The sequence below is a fragment of the Choristoneura fumiferana genome, chromosome 22, assembly GCF_025370935.1.
Source record: "Choristoneura fumiferana chromosome 22, NRCan_CFum_1, whole genome shotgun sequence".
In the NCBI taxonomy this organism is placed as follows: domain Eukaryota; kingdom Metazoa; phylum Arthropoda; class Insecta; order Lepidoptera; family Tortricidae; genus Choristoneura; species Choristoneura fumiferana.
In genome coordinates this window covers 8,588,233-8,605,751 of record NC_133493.1, presented here as the reverse complement: position 1 = coordinate 8,605,751, position 17,519 = coordinate 8,588,233, and the positions used below count along the sequence as shown (strand labels likewise).

At 36.9% G+C, this 17,519-nt stretch overlaps 1 protein-coding gene and 1 long non-coding RNA gene across 3 annotated transcripts; one reads left to right on the top strand and one right to left on the bottom strand.

The window, feature by feature from the left end:
• The first annotated feature begins 1,041 nt into the window (after nt 1-1,041).
• On the top strand, nt 1,042-2,791 carry LOC141440438 (uncharacterized). The gene is made up of 2 exons (XR_012452702.1): nt 1,042-1,329; nt 2,521-2,791. It is a non-coding gene; the product is annotated as an uncharacterized lncRNA (long non-coding RNA).
• A 7,988-nt stretch (nt 2,792-10,779) lies between these two features.
• On the bottom strand, nt 10,780-16,903 carry LOC141440437 (agaphelin-like). Of its 2 annotated transcripts, none has more exons than XM_074104958.1 (3): nt 16,804-16,903; nt 15,915-15,990; nt 10,780-11,186 (listed from the first exon to the last, which is right to left on the bottom strand). In XM_074104958.1, the coding sequence occupies exons 1-3, from the start codon at nt 16,826-16,828 to the stop codon at nt 11,006-11,008; spliced, it is 282 nt and encodes a 93-aa protein (XP_073961059.1). In that variant the 5' UTR covers nt 16,829-16,903; the 3' UTR covers nt 10,780-11,005. The 2 variants fall into 2 exon arrangements, with proteins under 2 accessions (XP_073961059.1, XP_073961058.1); XM_074104957.1 differs by lacking the exon at nt 10,780-11,186 and adding an exon at nt 13,424-13,872.
• Between the last annotated feature and the right edge of the window lie 616 nt (nt 16,904-17,519).

Below are 17,519 nucleotides of genomic sequence, written 5' to 3'. Positions count from 1 at the left end.
TACTCAGAATCAAGAGAACTATTGATTTTGACGAAGAAAAAAAATGTGTCCATTTAGTAACGCAGTTTCGTAAACAGTATGAAAAAAGTCACAAAAATGACAAAAAAATTAGGGACCCTTTTCTCTTCGTCTAAATCAAGAGTACCTATACCTAAAAGTACTTACTCGTGATTTAGTAAGGAGAATCCAGAATTACCTTTTTGGCGCCATTTAGGGTGGTTCGATTTTTATACAAAATACAATTTAGTCAATTAACAGTATTAATACATAAATGTGTGGCATCTATCTACATTGGAATATTCGTTTGCGCAGGATTAATAAAAAAACGTAGTTTCATACAAAAATCACGCATAAAGTAACGATAAATTTTTAATCAGTTTTACGTATGACTGTGTGAAGAATGTCGTATACAATAGTTGCGACGTTGCCATTGTTTGTCTAAACGAGGACACCGCGCGACGTTGCCGCTCTTACGTTGGTCTGGTTGATAAAACTGTTATTTCAAATTCGTCGTCATGCTACCAGTGCTGTCATTGCTACAGCAATAAAATTACTGTGTTCTACGGGAATTTGCTGAACATTAATAAAAAGGTTACGGGCTACGGCAGCATCTCTTGATTGTCTCTGAAGAGTACCTATTTACTAACCTATTGTAGGTACTTAATAATATTTTTGTCTTGTGTTGTGAATGAATGTATTTCTTTCTTTCTAATTTTGACTAAAGATGGTATCCAGATATAACATCCATTGAGGTCAGCATTTGTGTTGTCTACCGTACCCTCCTAATGCTCAGAGTCCTTTATAAAGGGCTTATTGTAATTGAAATATCACACTCTATCATAAATGACATAAAGTTTAATGTTCATAAATCAAAACTACCAGCTGCCTATCCTGGAATTGACCTAATGCAAGCCAAAGATCCAGGGTCTGATGATGGAACAGTATAAGTAAGTAGACACAGTCAAGCCGTCACTGGAACTCCACGACAGAACGAAGTAAAACTAGTCGAATTTGGATTTGTAAGAATGGTGATAGGTTTATTTTGTCCAAAGGTAGTTTACAACATCTGTCAATCGAGTAGTTAAGCAGATACCATTCAAGTGTGTTTTTTTTTTAATTTTGTCAGCAATCGTTCATAAAAAGCATTTTTAATTAGTCGCGAATCGATTGCCATTGTTATTCATGGTTTATTACCCATTAAAATTTCACCTAATTAAATCACGTTTAAACTGGATCATGCGCAGATAGCTGTATTTTATTTCGATCAATTTAAGACACTTAACGTCCGTTATTAATATCCAATACGCGCCCACAAGATGCTGCTAGTGTGTAAGTATAAAATATGATATAAATACTGCGATCTGTAGTAGAGTAGTATAGAACCCTAAAAACAAACATAATAATTGTATACAAATAAATAGACTATGCCAATCATTTATTTAAAAAAATGTCGAAACAATAGCCTACCCCGGGCAGCGTGCCCTGCATACTTGCGGCATTGCCTCACTGCACGGCTATGCTCAGCTGCTGGGGGAAAAAGCCCTGGATTTGCCAGAGACACAGTATAAAAAAGGAGCAGTAAGTATAACGTCTTCATACATACGGCCGGAACGCGAGTTATACCTACGCGCTACGAATTCTTAGCATACCTCGGCAACCATCAATCGTGAGTGCTCCGCGGTTACGGTACGGACTCACGCGCATCTATTACGTACCCTAATATGTCACAACGATATAAACAGTATTGTTCGGTGTAAGGATGTTTAAATTCATCTAATATAATATAATAAAAACGTATCTAATTAAGTTCTTTACGAGTATCAGAATGCGAATTTTTTAATAGTCTTAAATTCAACAATAAAGCTTTTCGCACATCCCAGAAGAAGAGAAGCGCAAATACTTCTCCATAGCTAATTTGTAATATTATACGTAGTGATGAAGCCAAATAAAACCGTTTAAAACATAATACTTTTGTGGTTTCTTAAAATAAAGTAAAATGCATTTTTGTTACACACTACTTAGTCCATTCCTTCCATAATTTTCTAAAGCTCCTAATCCTTTCCTTACTTTAAATTTCATGTAACATTAAATTTATCAAATGAAATACATAACTGTAGTGTAGAGTGACAGTTAGGGGCTGTTTCGCCATCCATTGATTAGTCTTAACTGACGGTTAAATGTGATGCCGTCTCTATTTATTGTTTTGCTCGAATAGACGGAGACGGCATCACATTTAACCGTCAGTTAAGACTAATCAATGGATGGTGAAACAGCCCCTTAGTATTAGAGTAAACAGCCCTATCGCGCGTTTGTGTACCGAGCCGGCGTGGGTATTATATCAAGGACGCTGCCGAGACGAGATACTGCTCCTTTTTTGTACTGTGCTTGAGACGCCCTAGTTTACCCGACACCTCGCAAGCTAATTTTTTGATTTCGGATGACCACGGTCCTACAGTTTCTAGCGCAAGTTTAGCAAATCATTCGTTGTACACCATTATTTGTTTTTCCTCTTATTTTCAGACTTGTTCATCTTGACTCTGATGATTTTTGTGCAACAAAATACAACGCAAATTTACTTGAATCATACGCCAGTGTTACCCAGACTCGATGATCCGAACGTAACCAACTGCCACTTGTGCCCCAACGTGTATTTCCCTATATGCACTACGGAAAACAAAACCTATGTAAACATGTGCCAATTTTTGTGTCTGGGAAAGAAAAAGAATGGCTCATGGTTTAAAAATGGTAGATGTATTCATTATTAAACTTTATTAAAACAAAGAGACTCCAATACGGTATTTGACTATTTTGTATTTTATAAATTAAAACTACACAATGCCTGTTATCGAATAGAGAAACAATTTTTAAGCTACCTTTACAAATAACAAAGTTATAAAGGTTTGAAATTCAAGATTAGACAGAGAAAGACATACTGGCATGTGACGTCACATGCCAGTACCGCCATACTTGCTGCATAGAGAAAAGCGTTTGAGAAAGAGACAGGTATATAGGTTTTTCAAAAAATCACTATAAATCCAATTTTCAACCGATTTCAATTTTCTTTTCGCTAAACACTATCTGTATACCTATCTATTTTTTCATATTAATATTAAGATATGGCAAAATCAGGAGTTGTCAAATACCGTATTCAATTCAATATCACCTTTGACATGCATGATTGTTACAAGAAACTAGCCTGTTACCCGCGACTCTGTCTGCGTAGATTTCGTTTATTAGTCTCCCTCAGGAACTTTGCAATTTTCCGGAATAAAAAACTTCCTATGTCCTTCGTCGGGACTCAAATAATACGCTGAACGAATTTCATTTCAATCGGTTCAGCGGTTTAGAGGTAACAAATAAATAAACAGACTGACAAACTTTCGCATTTATAATACCAGTGGGATAAGTTAAGGTAAGTAAGTATCCATTTATTTCGCAACTAACTTTTGGCAATCTGACTCATTTTGCAACTATTCATTTCGCAAACCCTAAAACTGTAAAAATTTCAAGATTTATTTCAGGGCCACCGTGTAGAACCCGTTAGGATAGGTTAGTTTTATAAAAATCCTAAAATATTTACAGTTTCAGAAATATTAAACAGTTACGAAACGAATCAGGTTAGTTGTTATAAACTTTACGGGCAATAACCGGACCAACAAATTACCTAAAGGATAATCTTCCTAAAATTACCACAACCTCAGTACAATTCCATGTAGCTCGAGTTAGTAAACAATTCGAACACTCCGGACGACCGTCACAAATCAAGGTATGACGGCGTGCGCGTAAATCGCTTAGCAAGAAACCACCGACAATTTGCGGGAGATTGTTGAGAAGTACGGGTCCTGATAGAGGTTAAAATGGAAGACGAGGATTGTATCTTATACACAGAGTTGTCTTAGCCAGGATAAAAGAGACACAATCGCTTGTTATGCAACGTGAGTGTTATGTAATGTGAACGTTATGCGTTCCAACAGTTATGCATTTTGTTGTTATGCTAAACGTTTGTTATGATAAATGTTAGTATACATTTTTTTTAATACTTACTTATTGAACAACACCCAGCAATTCACTAAGTAAGTAATAGTTCATTACAAACTCTACATTTTGTGATAAAAATCTTATTAATAGAAGTCTCTTCGTTCCATTCTCCCTACAAACGTAGTCCCGGTCTCATTTGAAAACTAGGCAACAGAAATAGATAACATTTTGTAAGTATGGACTAGACGTAATTATCTATGCCCGTGGTTTTTCAGATTTTCATATAAATGTGTAATATCAGAATTACAGGAGCTCAAAAGTCGACAAAAAAAAGATGCCAACTTTGCACGAGAATTACAGACTAATAAAGCATTTTTACGAAAATCTAAAAAACCACACGCATAGAAAATAAAATGAATATCTTGATTGTAAAATATCATTGATTTCTGTGCTATACTTTCGTATAATATGAGGAGTGATGGTAAGAGACCTGATGGTATGAGTCTGATTCCATGGAAAATGGGTCGAGTGCGTGTGTGGTTTGCCACTTGTTCTGACATGCTAGCTGCTTTCCATCTCCATGGAACCTGTAACAGAGCTGGTGCAGCATCTGAAGCGGCTGAAAAGGCAAAATCTACCAAATATACGAGTCTGGGGGCCGAATACGATTTTGTCCCGTTCGGTGTTGAGGCCCTTGGTCCCTGGGGTCCTAGCGCTCTGAAACTATTCAAAGAAATTTCGAAGAGATTAGTAGACGTCAAAGGGGACCGAAGAGCTGGCAGCTTCCTCGGACAAAGAATTAGCCTAGCAATCCAAAGAGGGAACGATGCTTGCATCTTCGGAACCTTGCCTTAGGGGTCTGGTTTAAATCATTTTGTTTTAGTTTTCAATCTTATTTGTGCACAGGCAACACGCCAAAATTCGTCTGGAACATACGCGTAGGCCTGATGATGATGATTGTTTGTCTTTTTTATGTATTTTAAGTTTAGGTTCGTTTTTAACCGACTTCAAAAAAAGGAGGAGGTTAGTGTAAATAAATAATAATAATACCATGGGACACTTGACACCAATTGACCTAGTCCCAAACTAAGCAAAGCTTGTACTATGGATACTAGGCAACGGATAAACTTACTTATATAGATAAATAAATACATACTAAACATCCAGGACCCGAAAACAAACATTCGTATTATTCATTATATACAAATATCTGCCCCGGTCAGGAATCGAACCCAGGACCTCGAGCTTCGTAGTCAGGTTCTCTAACCACTTAGCCATCCGGTCGTCAAAATAAACATTGTAATGATACCAATGTCGGATCTCAAAATTAACTAATCTAACCAACAAAAAGTTGGAAAACCCCGACTTTGTCAGTACAAAATTCAATATCTCAAAAACGGCTGAACTGATTTTGATAAAACATGTCTAAGAACCATCGCTAGAAACCCTGCTTTCAAAAAAAAAACGCATTCAAATCGGTTCACCCATTAAAGAGCTACTGTGCCACAGACAGACACACAGACAGACACACATAGCGGTCAAACTAATAACACCCCTCCTTTTGCGTCGGGGGTTAAAAGGGCAACAAATCCTACACTAGAGCCGCATTAGCAAAAACTGCGGCGGACGCGGTTAGCATCAAACATTAACGCTGCTAACAATTGTTCCAGCATCCCAAATGAAAATTTGTGAAACATGTCGCAATGCAGATACAACTTTAGATAGCTTTTTAGGACAAAGTTTCGAGTTTTGGACATTAAATTTAGATTATTCCACTAAGCTTTGCTATCAACGTTTTATTCTGCAGTCATTTCGAACACGATTTTGATACGTTGAAATTCATTTATTTAATAATTAGTTAGGTAAAACTTATGATTAGATATCGTGGAACCAGCTCAAAATTTTTTTTTTTGTACGTACCTAACAATTACTTAGCTCTTTTAATAAAAATTTAAGTTAATTAAGATTTGCTAACTTGATCTCGAAGAGAAATAAAATTGTCGAATTTAATAAAATTTTCTGCATGATACTTTCATTTGTGGTGTTTGAAGTGTTCTTCAAGAGATCTCGACAAGAAGACGACGGTGGAGAAGGTCGAACACGTGACGAGGCGACACAAGTGTTGGTTTCTAGGATCCCAGCTGCTCGAATCAGTGCCTGCCAAGCACCAGCAAATCTTCCTGCTCTCCAACTTCTGGCCGGAGGGTGCTTTGTTCCGTTGACGAAGACGTCTTTCAAAAATCCCTAATTTTTTATATATATTTTTATTTGTATTTCGAAAGTAAATAAAAAATGCTTTATTCCGTAGAAACTAACAAGGAGCTTTAATCGTGATGTGCAGCGACTAAAGTAACATTTTAGGAGCATCAGAAGTGAAAAAAAATATAATTTTAACCCCTGGTAGGCTTAATACACGTATCCGTGTCAAATTTATGGTTATTTTTTTTATTAAAATAAACAGAATATGTTTTTATACACGAGACTAGAATGCAGTACTTTCTTAAATTCCCGGATACGGGGTTTTAACAAGGCGCGGTTAGTATCATACGATCTGTTTATTTAACCCCTTATGGCAAAATCATGGGGCTTGAATAATCAGGCCATACTTTAACCGCACCTCATTTAAATACAATTTAGAAGAACGAAGCAATTACCCAGCCTGTGGTGAGAACTCAGCTAAATAATGTAATTAACTGTTTATGCAAGCTAAACGCCTAATTACCATAGCGGGACATGAACCATGCGGTAATTGTCTGATTGTTATTCCAACCCTTGGGAGTATACTTATAGTAAGTATACCTACACTTATTGAAACTATGTGCCTAAACATGCGTTGATAGTACAGTAGCGAGAATATTTACGAGTATACCAAGGTTTTTTTTTATTAATTTGGCTTAGTGAATAACTAAGATGAAGCTTTTTATACAGCTGGTAAATTCTTATGTACCGTTCAAACTCCTGAACTTTACTATTTAAACTTTATTTAAATTTCAGTCTGACTGTAACAGCCCTGAAGTTACAAATTAATACAGTATTGCAATAAACAATGCGCCTTTTAATAGAATACGAGGCAATATCGACTCGCTGAGCCCAACTACGTTTAATTACGGCCCAACACGAACACAACTGTGGAAATAATAACGCAAATCCACGGATTGACTCGCTCCTTGTGGCGAGGCAAGTCACAAGCTGTTTGAGATTTTAAACGCTTTTATAGCAAAAAGTGGCCTTGTTAGACTTATTAAAATTGAGGTGGATGAAACGCTCGAATAATGACCAGCCTAATGCTGCGTCTACATTATCGGGAATCGGCGAATGTACGACCTGTCGCGACATGTATAGCCGCGATATGTAAAGTCACCAGCATTAACATCTGCCACAGCGGAGCGTGCAAAAATATCTGACACGTCCTTCCGGCCCTAGAAATAGAGTCGTATCAGATATTTATGCACGCTTATTGTGTCAGATATTGGTGCTGGTGACTGCACGCAGTTCGCTGTAACACGAATCATTCAGGCGAACTCGAACAGTGTTCGGGCTCCCGTCGGTTTTTTATCGCACATCAAAGAGAATTTGTCGCGACTTTACTTTAACTGTCAGTATATGTGACCACGATGATTTGTTATAACAGTAACAAAAAAATGTTGTACATAACAGTAAAAAGTTATTGTAACAGTCATTAACCTAAATAGTAGTAGCTAGTAAAGTGTAGGTGATTGTATCTAAAATTTTTGTTTCATATTAGCATGTATTTTGCGTCTAAATTAATGCGTTAACTTTGACCACTAGCTTTGCTTAAAAATTGTTTTTTTTTTTTAGTGCTAAAAGTAGTTCAAAATGTTTATTTTGTTGTTTTTTCACGAACCATTTCTTTCTATAGCGACAACGCGACACGAATCTTCGCCCGTTAATGTAGCCGAAGCATAAGTCACAAAATTACAAAAGTTCTAACTCAAAGTATTCATGAATCTTAAGAAAAGAAAAGAATAAATTTATTCGCCAAATTTCGGCACAGCAAAAAGAAAAAAAAATACAATTAAAAATAAGACAACCTTATTAAATACTCTTACATACTAAAAAAGAAAGAAAAAGACATTGTGCCGAAAGAAGCAAAAAGGGCCATACTCAGCGTGTTGCCACGGCAAGCCGCAGCGCTGATTTCAGTTGTATCTTATGGCTTGCGCCGTCCCCAAAGAGCCTTAGAGGGTTGCATCGCTGAGATCAGTCGAATAACCTCATTTGGTTCGTTACGTAATAACTCCGTGTTACACAACAAACACGGCACTGCGGAAATTTAGTTACAAACACTTGCTTTAAGAAATTATGAGTAAGGAAATTTCGTTACCCATTTGGTGGGAACTTCGTAAAGGCTCTCTAGCTGTGTGTTGTTTATAATTATGATGTTGATTAAGCTTCTCTTTACTGTCTCGAATTTCTGGCTGTCTGATCTTCTGATGCTGAGGGTAGTAAGATCTTGAACTAAAATAATGACTTTGCTCACCCGCGACCTTATGATAGCTACGTTTGTGCAAGAAATGTGTTTATGCAGTTCCTCCACCTCCTGACGCGTTTCGAACTTAACCACAGCTCATCTTCAGAGCAACACAACCGTTCACCATGCTACCTGGTGTTAGTCTAATACATGGGTTTATATGATTTGCGTGTGTTCTTACAGTGTGGAGGCAGAGGAACTGCATAAACACACATTTCTCGCATAAACGTAGCTATCGTAAGGTCGCGGTTGAGCAGTCATTATTTTAGTTCATTGATATGGACCTCCGCAAAGTAACGCCTGATTCAATCTTCTATATATTATTATATATATATAAATAAAAAATAATCGTAAAATGTGTTGCTAAGTGCTAAGCTCGGGAATGGCTGGACCGATTCGGCTAATTATTTTTTTGTTGTGTTTTTTATTGTCAAAAAAAGGTTTTTATGAAAGAAAATTTGGAAAAATTACAACGGTGGCGAAGCCGCAGGCAACAGCTACTAAATTAATAAGATTTTCATCATCATCAGCCTACAGCAGTCCACTGCTGGACATAGGCCTCTTCCATGGCGCGCCACAACACTCTGTCTTCAGCCCCTCGCATCCATCCGCCGCCAGCGATCCTCTTAAGGTCATCCGTCCACGGTGCCTCAGGACGCCCTACACTACGAAAGATAAGATTTTGCTCCAATCTAACTATAGTTATTTATGCAACTGTATCCTAATAGGGGTCCTCAAAACACGAGTTACGCCTCGTTATAATAGGGTCACATGAGTGTTTTAAGGCCTAAATCAACTAAATACGCCAAATCACTAAATCACTAAATGAGCCAATCGCAAGCAAGACCGTAACGTCAAAAAACCCTCACGACACTAACGCCATCTAGCGATATTTCACCTGTTAAATTAGCCCTCAGATCTAGCCCCAAACAAAGCAAAGCTTGTACTAAGGGTGCTAGCTAACGGATAGACATATTGTAAATTACTTAAATCCTACATATGTATATCCTACTCCTACTTTATATTATAAATGCGAAAGTTTGTGAGTGAGTATGTTTGTTACTTCTTCACGCTGAAACGGCTATACGGATTTGGATGAAATTTGGCAAAAAGTTAGATTATAACCTAGATTAAAACATAGGATACTTTTTATTTCGATATTCCCACGGGATAGGGATAAAATCTCGAAATAACAATCGCTGGGCTTAGTCATAAAATTTGGTATGTAGGTAGCTGCACATCTGGAATATCACATAGGCCACTTTTTATCCCAATATTCCCACGGGACATTGGGATAAAAAGTAGCCTAAAAAAATCTTGAAAATTCAACCGCTGGGTTCACGAGTCTTGAAATTGAACAGTTGCTCTTCTAAGTCCAGTGGAGGGGATACGTTTGCGCATCTGTCAACTAACAAGCCAATGGCGTGACGGCCGCGTGCACGCTCCTACGCCCCCTCCCGCGTCCCCCACTGCTCCGCCGCCAATTTGGTCCATATTTCGCTCAGTGCGCAGGTATGTCCCCAGGAGGTCTTTTTACGTGCGTTGATTTATAACACAACCTCGATGAAGACCACGATATAAATTTTGGAAATAACTCAGGGGAATTTTATAAAATCCCGGAATTTCAATTGTAACTACCAGATCGAATAGTTTAAGCGTGCACAGCCGCGGGTAAAATCTAGTACTAGTTGTTTGTTACTCCTTCACGCTAAAACGGCTGAACGCATTTTGATGAAATTGGGTACGTAGATAGTTGTATGTCTAGAATAAGACAAAGGCTACTTTTTATCCCGATATTCCCTCAGGATAGGGATAAAATCTTAAAATAACAACCGCTGGGCTTAGAATCATGAAATTTAGTATGTAGGTAGCCTGGATATCTGAAATAACATATAGGCTACTTTTTATTCCGATATTCTCACGGGAAAGGGATAAAATCTTGAAATTTCTACCGCTGGGATTTGAGCCACGAAATTTTGTACAGTTGTTCTTAACACAACCTCAATGAAGGAAGATCACGATATACATTTTGGACATTTTATACATTTTTGTAAAATTCCTTAATTTCAATTGTAACCAGATCGAATAATTTACGTGTGCGAAGCCGCGGATAAACTCACTAGTACCTACATCCAAACATCCAAGACTCTAGTACAAATTTTCGTATTCATCATACAAATATTTGAGCGTCACGGGAATCGAACCCGCAACCGCTAGCTTCGTTCGTAAGATAAAAACGTATTAAAGGAACAGCTAGTCAGTGAAACAATTTATGTGGAATGTAATTTTATTTATAACATTTAAAATAATAAATAAATAATAATAAATAAATATCACGGGACAATTCACACCAATTGACCTAGTCCCAAAGTAAGCTTAGCAAAGCTTGTGTTATGAGTACTTAGCAACGGATAAATATAATTATATAGATATAGATACATACTTAAATACATATTAAACACCTAAGACCCGAGAACAAACATTCGTATTTTTCCCCGAACCCGGGACCTCAAGCTTCGTAGTCAGGTTTAACCACTAGGCCACCTGGTCGTCTAAATAGGGCACACAGTATCCTTCGTGCCTTATATCTTTTATCTCAGGATCACAATCGAAATGGCATTTGTTGTAGTAGGATTTTGAATTCGTAGCGCATAAAGGATTGTATATTTCGCGACAGTTGCATTTTTTAAGTTCTGCCAACATATTCCTTTTGTTACTGTAACAGAGGTAAATAATAACATTAAGATTGTTTTTTTTTGAATCTTTTTTGTATTTTTTATTTCAATTCCAAATTTTTACTTTTACGGTCATCCCGTAAAACCGAAATTGAAAATACAAACTGAAATATAGATGCACAGAAAAAACAGAAAAATAAGACCTTATCTTAATTTGATTGCTTAGAAACGATATCTCTTGTCCGGGTGAACGGTCAGTTCCAAAGGAATGCCGAAAAAGTTTGAGGGCTTACGGCATAGATGTCGCTAGCGTCGCTGCTTAAGTGACTAAGTAAGAAACACAAGCTGAGATATGAGATGCATAGGGAAATTCGTGTCGGTACCGTTGACCATCAGTGGTGTAGCGGTATAGCACGCGGTACGGATTACCGAGGACCTGGGTTCGATTCCCAGTGATGGTCTTATTTTTCTGTTTTTTCTGTGCATCTATATTTCAGTTTGTATTTTTAAATAATAACAGTTTAAAAATTCGTTGACAAAATTAGGTATGGTCGACCAAGAAAGTGCTTTACCAATTTTTATGACAGTTCCTACTTCAGAGGTAAAACTATAAGGTCCAGTTTAATAAAATCGTGCAAGTTGGGTTACATTGCGAGGCCGTAAAGCCGACGAGTTCGTAGTGGTCGATCGAGCGCCGCAATGTAATGCAACTTGCACAATTTTTCTTGCAAGTCTAAACTGGGCTTAACTGATTTTCATATTGACTTCTGAGTGAAAAATAGGCTTTGACGTTTTAAGCGCTACAAATGACATTAAACCTTATGGTGGTAAACCAATTTCTTGGTCGACTATACATATAAATTGGAGTAATTGCAACATAACAGCAGCTGCCTTCCACACCATATATTATTCGTTGCATTCGCGTTGAATTTTTTTGAGATTCCGTATCTCAGCTGGCAAAAGCGGAACCCTCATAGGATCACTTTTTGGTCCATCTATCTGTCTGTCTGTGCGTCTGTCCGTTAAGACCTTTTATTTTCAGAAACGCAATTTTTCATTTATTTATGTTCTCATGATTATTTTTAAATTCAATGAGGGCTATCGCGTATGTATTCGCCCCTAGAGGCGCTAGTGTAGCGTGAGGTCTCCGAAATGTCAAATCTCATAGTTCTTGGGTGAGCTACGCGGGTTTATTTATAATTAGAATAATTTTGTGAATATTTTGCAATATCTGAAATTAATTATGGCAAATATGCGTTCCGGGGCAATGAATGTCTGTGTTTTGAGACAGTTTTGTCTTTCGGAAACCTTTGTCCTCCCTTTTTTCCGAACAAAACGGGGACTATGCAACACTGTGGCATGCTCGTTATTTTTATATACGGTTTTAAGGTGTATTAAATATGATTTTAATGTACATTTTGTTTTCACGCCCGCAATAACAGACTTTGAAAGCCATACTTAAAAACCTCACGCAACACATCTAGTGAGACAAAAAACGATAGCCCTCATTGCGTAACCATTTGTGGTATTTGTTGTAAGTCAAAGGTAAGGTATTCTTATTTTTAATACAAGCTGTTTTTACTGACTGTCTTTTTGTCAACTAATGTCATCCAATCAAGTTAGTAAGTTTCAAGTCCTGTGAAATGCTTGCTTGCGAAAAATGATTCAACCTGGACCTCCAAATTTTTACCACCAGATTATTATAGTGTCACCAAATTTACATAACTATGCCAAATTTTCAGCTGAAACTAAGTCCTCGAAGATTTGTAAATTATTTGCTATACGTTATGCCTATCCAATTCATTAAAAAGTGTAAACACACCGATTTCATCAAAATTCTTGTGTAAACACCCACTGGATCGAGTCAATAACACATCTATCTATAATTCGTGTCCTTTAACTAGATGTCTAATCACTTTTTTCACCAAAATTCACTTGATTCCAATATTTATTTTTCATTTGAAAAATCTTCGTCGAAATCTGACGTTATTTCTTGATTGAAACATGTGTATAATCTGTAGTAGCATAGACTAGCGTAGAGATGGTGGTAAATTTGACATTTTAAAAATCGATTAATGCGCGGATGCATAAGCGATTTTTATTTCCTTTCCTTTAAAATTTAAAAAATAGTTACTGCTTTTATTATTGAATAAACGGTCTTTGGAATTAAATCAAGTATATTGTTTTATTCAATACCATAGGGTTCTATGAGGGGTTATCGAATCAAACTTAAACTGTTGTAGAAAAAAGCCATTTCATATACAAACTTTATTAAATAAAAAACTGTGCAAAAATTACATTACATTTTGAAAACGTACACAATCTTTGAATATACGCAGCGTGATTTTATTCTTGAGTTTTCAGAAAACAAACTACAATACAATACAATACAATAACTCTTTATTACACCAATACAGTAAACAGTACAGAGAACACAAGTATATACATAGAGAGAACTACTTTACAGATATATAAAGAAAAACCTGATAGTAAGGATATTGATGATGAAACAAAATGTACAGAACTAAAATTTAGTACGGAACGCAGTTTCCTTGATGCTTGATATAAATAGCGGAGTTAGTACCAACTTCGCACTCCATCTGACAAGGATTGTAGTAAGACTTGTCGCTTGAAGCACAGACTGGATCATAAATCTTGGAGCAGCCACAACCAGCGATGGCGGCTGCTAAATCTGATGATGGGACGGTGGGTTTCAAGTTCTCACTTCTGAAATAAAAATAAAAGATGAGCAATCAAAATAAGCCAATGAGTCAAATAATAACAAAAAAAGAAGTGTAAAGAAATCATATCGTCAATGATTAACACATGGATACATACATTGTATCGTGGGCATATATATCTAACACTCCGTTATTGGTGCGTTCTAAGGTCCCAAGTTCGAGTTGGCTCACTAGGGGCCTGATTCTCATCACGTCACTTTCTTCACTTCGGCCAGAGCGAAGTCCCATGTTGGGCGCCAGTGTCGCAGTTTTGGGCTTGCGCCCAACCCCCGGGTGGAGAAGAGAAACAAATATTGCGCTCAAAAATAACAATTTATTGGGCCCGTAGGTCAGCTCAGTCAGTTAAAAAAAAATTAAAAGATATGATTTAAAAAGTGGGTAAATTTAAAACACGGGTGTGGTTCGATATCAGTATGCAAGTTTTAATCGGAAAACACAGTTCCAATTATTCTTTCATCTAGCACTTTCCAGCACTGAAGCCGAAGGTGATGGTCGGGCGCTGGTCCGTGGGTGTTGGTACGACAGCCAACAGCGGGCCGTCGCTCTGGCCGAAGTGTAGGAAGTGACGTGATGAGAAGCAGGCCCTCAGTGAGCCAACCCGAACTTGGGACCCTAAAACGCGCCAATAACGGGGTATTACACACGATCCAGGTGATCACTGAACAACCACGGCAACAGTGCTAAGAAAGTACGCCCGTAGGTTGTGCTGCCGTACTTGCTCACAAGCAGATAGGTACGGAGATTACATTTAAAAAGATCGTGAAAGCAAAGCAATAATCAAATATTGGAGAAGGAATTTACTTTTAGCAAAATGCGTGAGTATAATGGAAATGACTTGCAATTATCAAACTCTGATATTCATGCAGCGCTGGGCCGCATAAAAATAACTAAAGAATGATAAATAACGATATTACAATTTCACAAGCATTCTACGAGTAAACACATAAATATAAAAAATTTGCTATTACACAGTTAGTTAATCACCACTTACCCGAGATGGGGGTTCAAAGTTGCACAGTTATAATTTAAAACGATGTTTAATTAAACAAAAACGCAGGCTAGCGCGTAAGGACTAACACAGCTGACAGGTACGTGCATATCGTAGCAGGAACCACAACGCACGAGCCAAGCGAGCGAAGCGAGCCTGGCTCGGCAGCGGCCGCCGAGGTGCCAGAACTGAATGAAGCCGTTAACCTTAGCTATTTTTTGATCAAAATGTACTTAATTTTTTCCTAAGTCCTGGCTCCATACCATTTATGCTTGAAATTTTTTAAGTCCAAAAATAATATGCCTAGGAATTTCATGATCTGCCTAAACGTCACTGGCGGGTGTTACTTGGCCAAATCATGAAATGGTGGCGTTTCATAATATGCCTAGAAATTTCATCAATCATAAAATGGCGGCGTTTCTTGATATGCCTAGGAGTTTCATGATCTGTCTAAACGTCACTAGGCAATTCGTTAAACGGTGTGTTTTGAACAATATGGTGGATGTCACTTAGTCAAATCATGAAATGGCGCCATTTGATGATATGCCTAGGAATTTCGTGACCTGGCGGATTTTACGATCGGCCGCCGACAACTATAAGGCACGAAACCCTTCAATAACACGGCACAATGAGTACCTAATGTAAACCGATTAATTTCCCTGAAAATACACAGTTTATTGATTGAACACGTATGTAGATTGAAATTATGCAAAAGTCAAAAGTCAAAATATCTTTATTCAATTTAGGCTACAACAAGCACTTATGAATGTCAAAAAAAAATCTACCACCGGTTCGGAAAAACCTCTGCTGAGAAGAATCCGGCAAGAAACTCAACGCATTTCATGCATGCATTTCTTATACCTATGCGAAGTGGTACTAGCGCAATTGTTATTACAATACCCCTAGATGGGATTTTAACCTGTATCTCTTGGCTATCCATTTTGATCAGTATCGATAAAGAGCTCGCCAGCTTACTATCAATTAGACACCACGACGCCTTTACCACAATTTATTAAGCTAATTTACATATATGACATTACCTTAGCATCAATTTTTTCGATGGGCTTAACTTCTCATTGTCCTGCGTTGGTTGAGCTGCGCAGATCACGACCGTGCCTGTAAATCCCACACAAACGTTATAAATGTGAAAGTTTCCAAGTTTGTTTGTTTGTTACCTTTGATTACCTTCGCGGACAGTCAAAACTAGTTTACCAAGCTAGTATCGAATACAGTGTAGTCCGTTTAGTACGACTTCGCATTTAACGACAACCGTTTTTAGCGACGTAAGTCTATACTAGCTTGGTAAACTATTTTTGACTGTATGCCTATGCATATATTTGGTTTTAATATGAGCCACTATGAAAGTACATCCGTTCGTTTAGTAAGGCGTCTGGTACTGGTTAATACGACGTACCGGTCCCTTGGCCATCGTTATAGCCGGATTCTACTGTATTGCCATTTTTAATAATAATTGAAATGCTTACTCACAAATTAATATAATGATCAGGGGCATTAATATCGTTTACATAGTTAATGGAAGACTTAAAAAGCGCGTCATAGTAGTGTATTTTCATTGTTATATAAAATGTAAATAAATAAATATTTTTCAACGTAATACCATTTAATTTTGTGTATTATGCAATCACAAATTAAAATAAAAATGTTTTGAAATGTAAGTTTACGAGTTAATTAAGAGTTGAATATATAATAACTTAATTAAATGTCAACTAATCAAAATGTTCCCAGAAAGTTTACAGTTTGTTGTTACTTGCTACCCATTTTCCCTTTATTGGTAACTATACTGAGTTTACACGTATGCATAAAAAAATTATGCATTTCGTTTAGATACAAATGAAAAATTAACTATCGTTCGATCATAAAACGCCCCTTAATCAGCGCACTTGCATAAAACAGAAGTAAAATACTCACAAATGAAAAAAGCAATTAGTTTCATGACGACACCACCTCTTCGTTTTCTGCGTTTTTGCAAATGGTGGAATTTATAGAGCCCGATTTTTAATTACTTCGCGAAATCAATTATCACCATGATAATGCATTAATTGCATTAAGTTTGCAATGCGGTACAAAATAAATCACTGAGTGACAGTTATGCTCTTAACTACAGCACTCTGAAACTTAAATGAAGTGAAGTAAATCCCTAAATACTTTAATGAATCCGGCGCATCAATTTGAAGTGGATATTTTTAACCGATTGCATTGTAATTAATTTTTTTTTTTTTACTGGTAACTTTTTTTATTAAGTATCCAATTTGCAATAGAATAAAAAAATCTGTAATTTAGTCTCTCATTAATGTATGTTTTTAAATTGTCAAAATATATTTCACATGTAGGTAATTTTTTTTACAGTCAGTCAATACAAAGACACAGCGCGTCAAAATTTCTAGAGTGGGGTTATAAGTAAAACTTGTAAATTCCTTAAAAGAGATTGGTATTAATCAAAACCAAAAACCTGATGAAAGTACAGCCCCTATTTTTCAGGGTTCCGTGATGGTAAAGTGGTAAAAACAGAACCCTTATAATTCTTATAAATTAATTTTAAGAAGTGACATCACAACCCCCCACATCCAATATTTGACGCGTTTTATCTTTGTCTGTTTTTTTGATTGACAGAAGAAAAAATACTT

Coding starts and splice junctions, on each gene's coding strand:
- LOC141440437 (XM_074104957.1), bottom strand. CDS start 16,828: ATGAAACTAATTGCTTTTTTCATTT. Junction 15,991..16,803: donor ACTAATTGCTTTTTTCATTT/GTGAGTATTTTA, acceptor TGGGATTTACAG/GCACGGTCGTGATCTGCGCA. Junction 13,873..15,914: donor TCGAAAAAATTGATGCTAAG/GTAATGTCATAT, acceptor TTTTTATTTCAG/AAGTGAGAACTTGAAACCCA.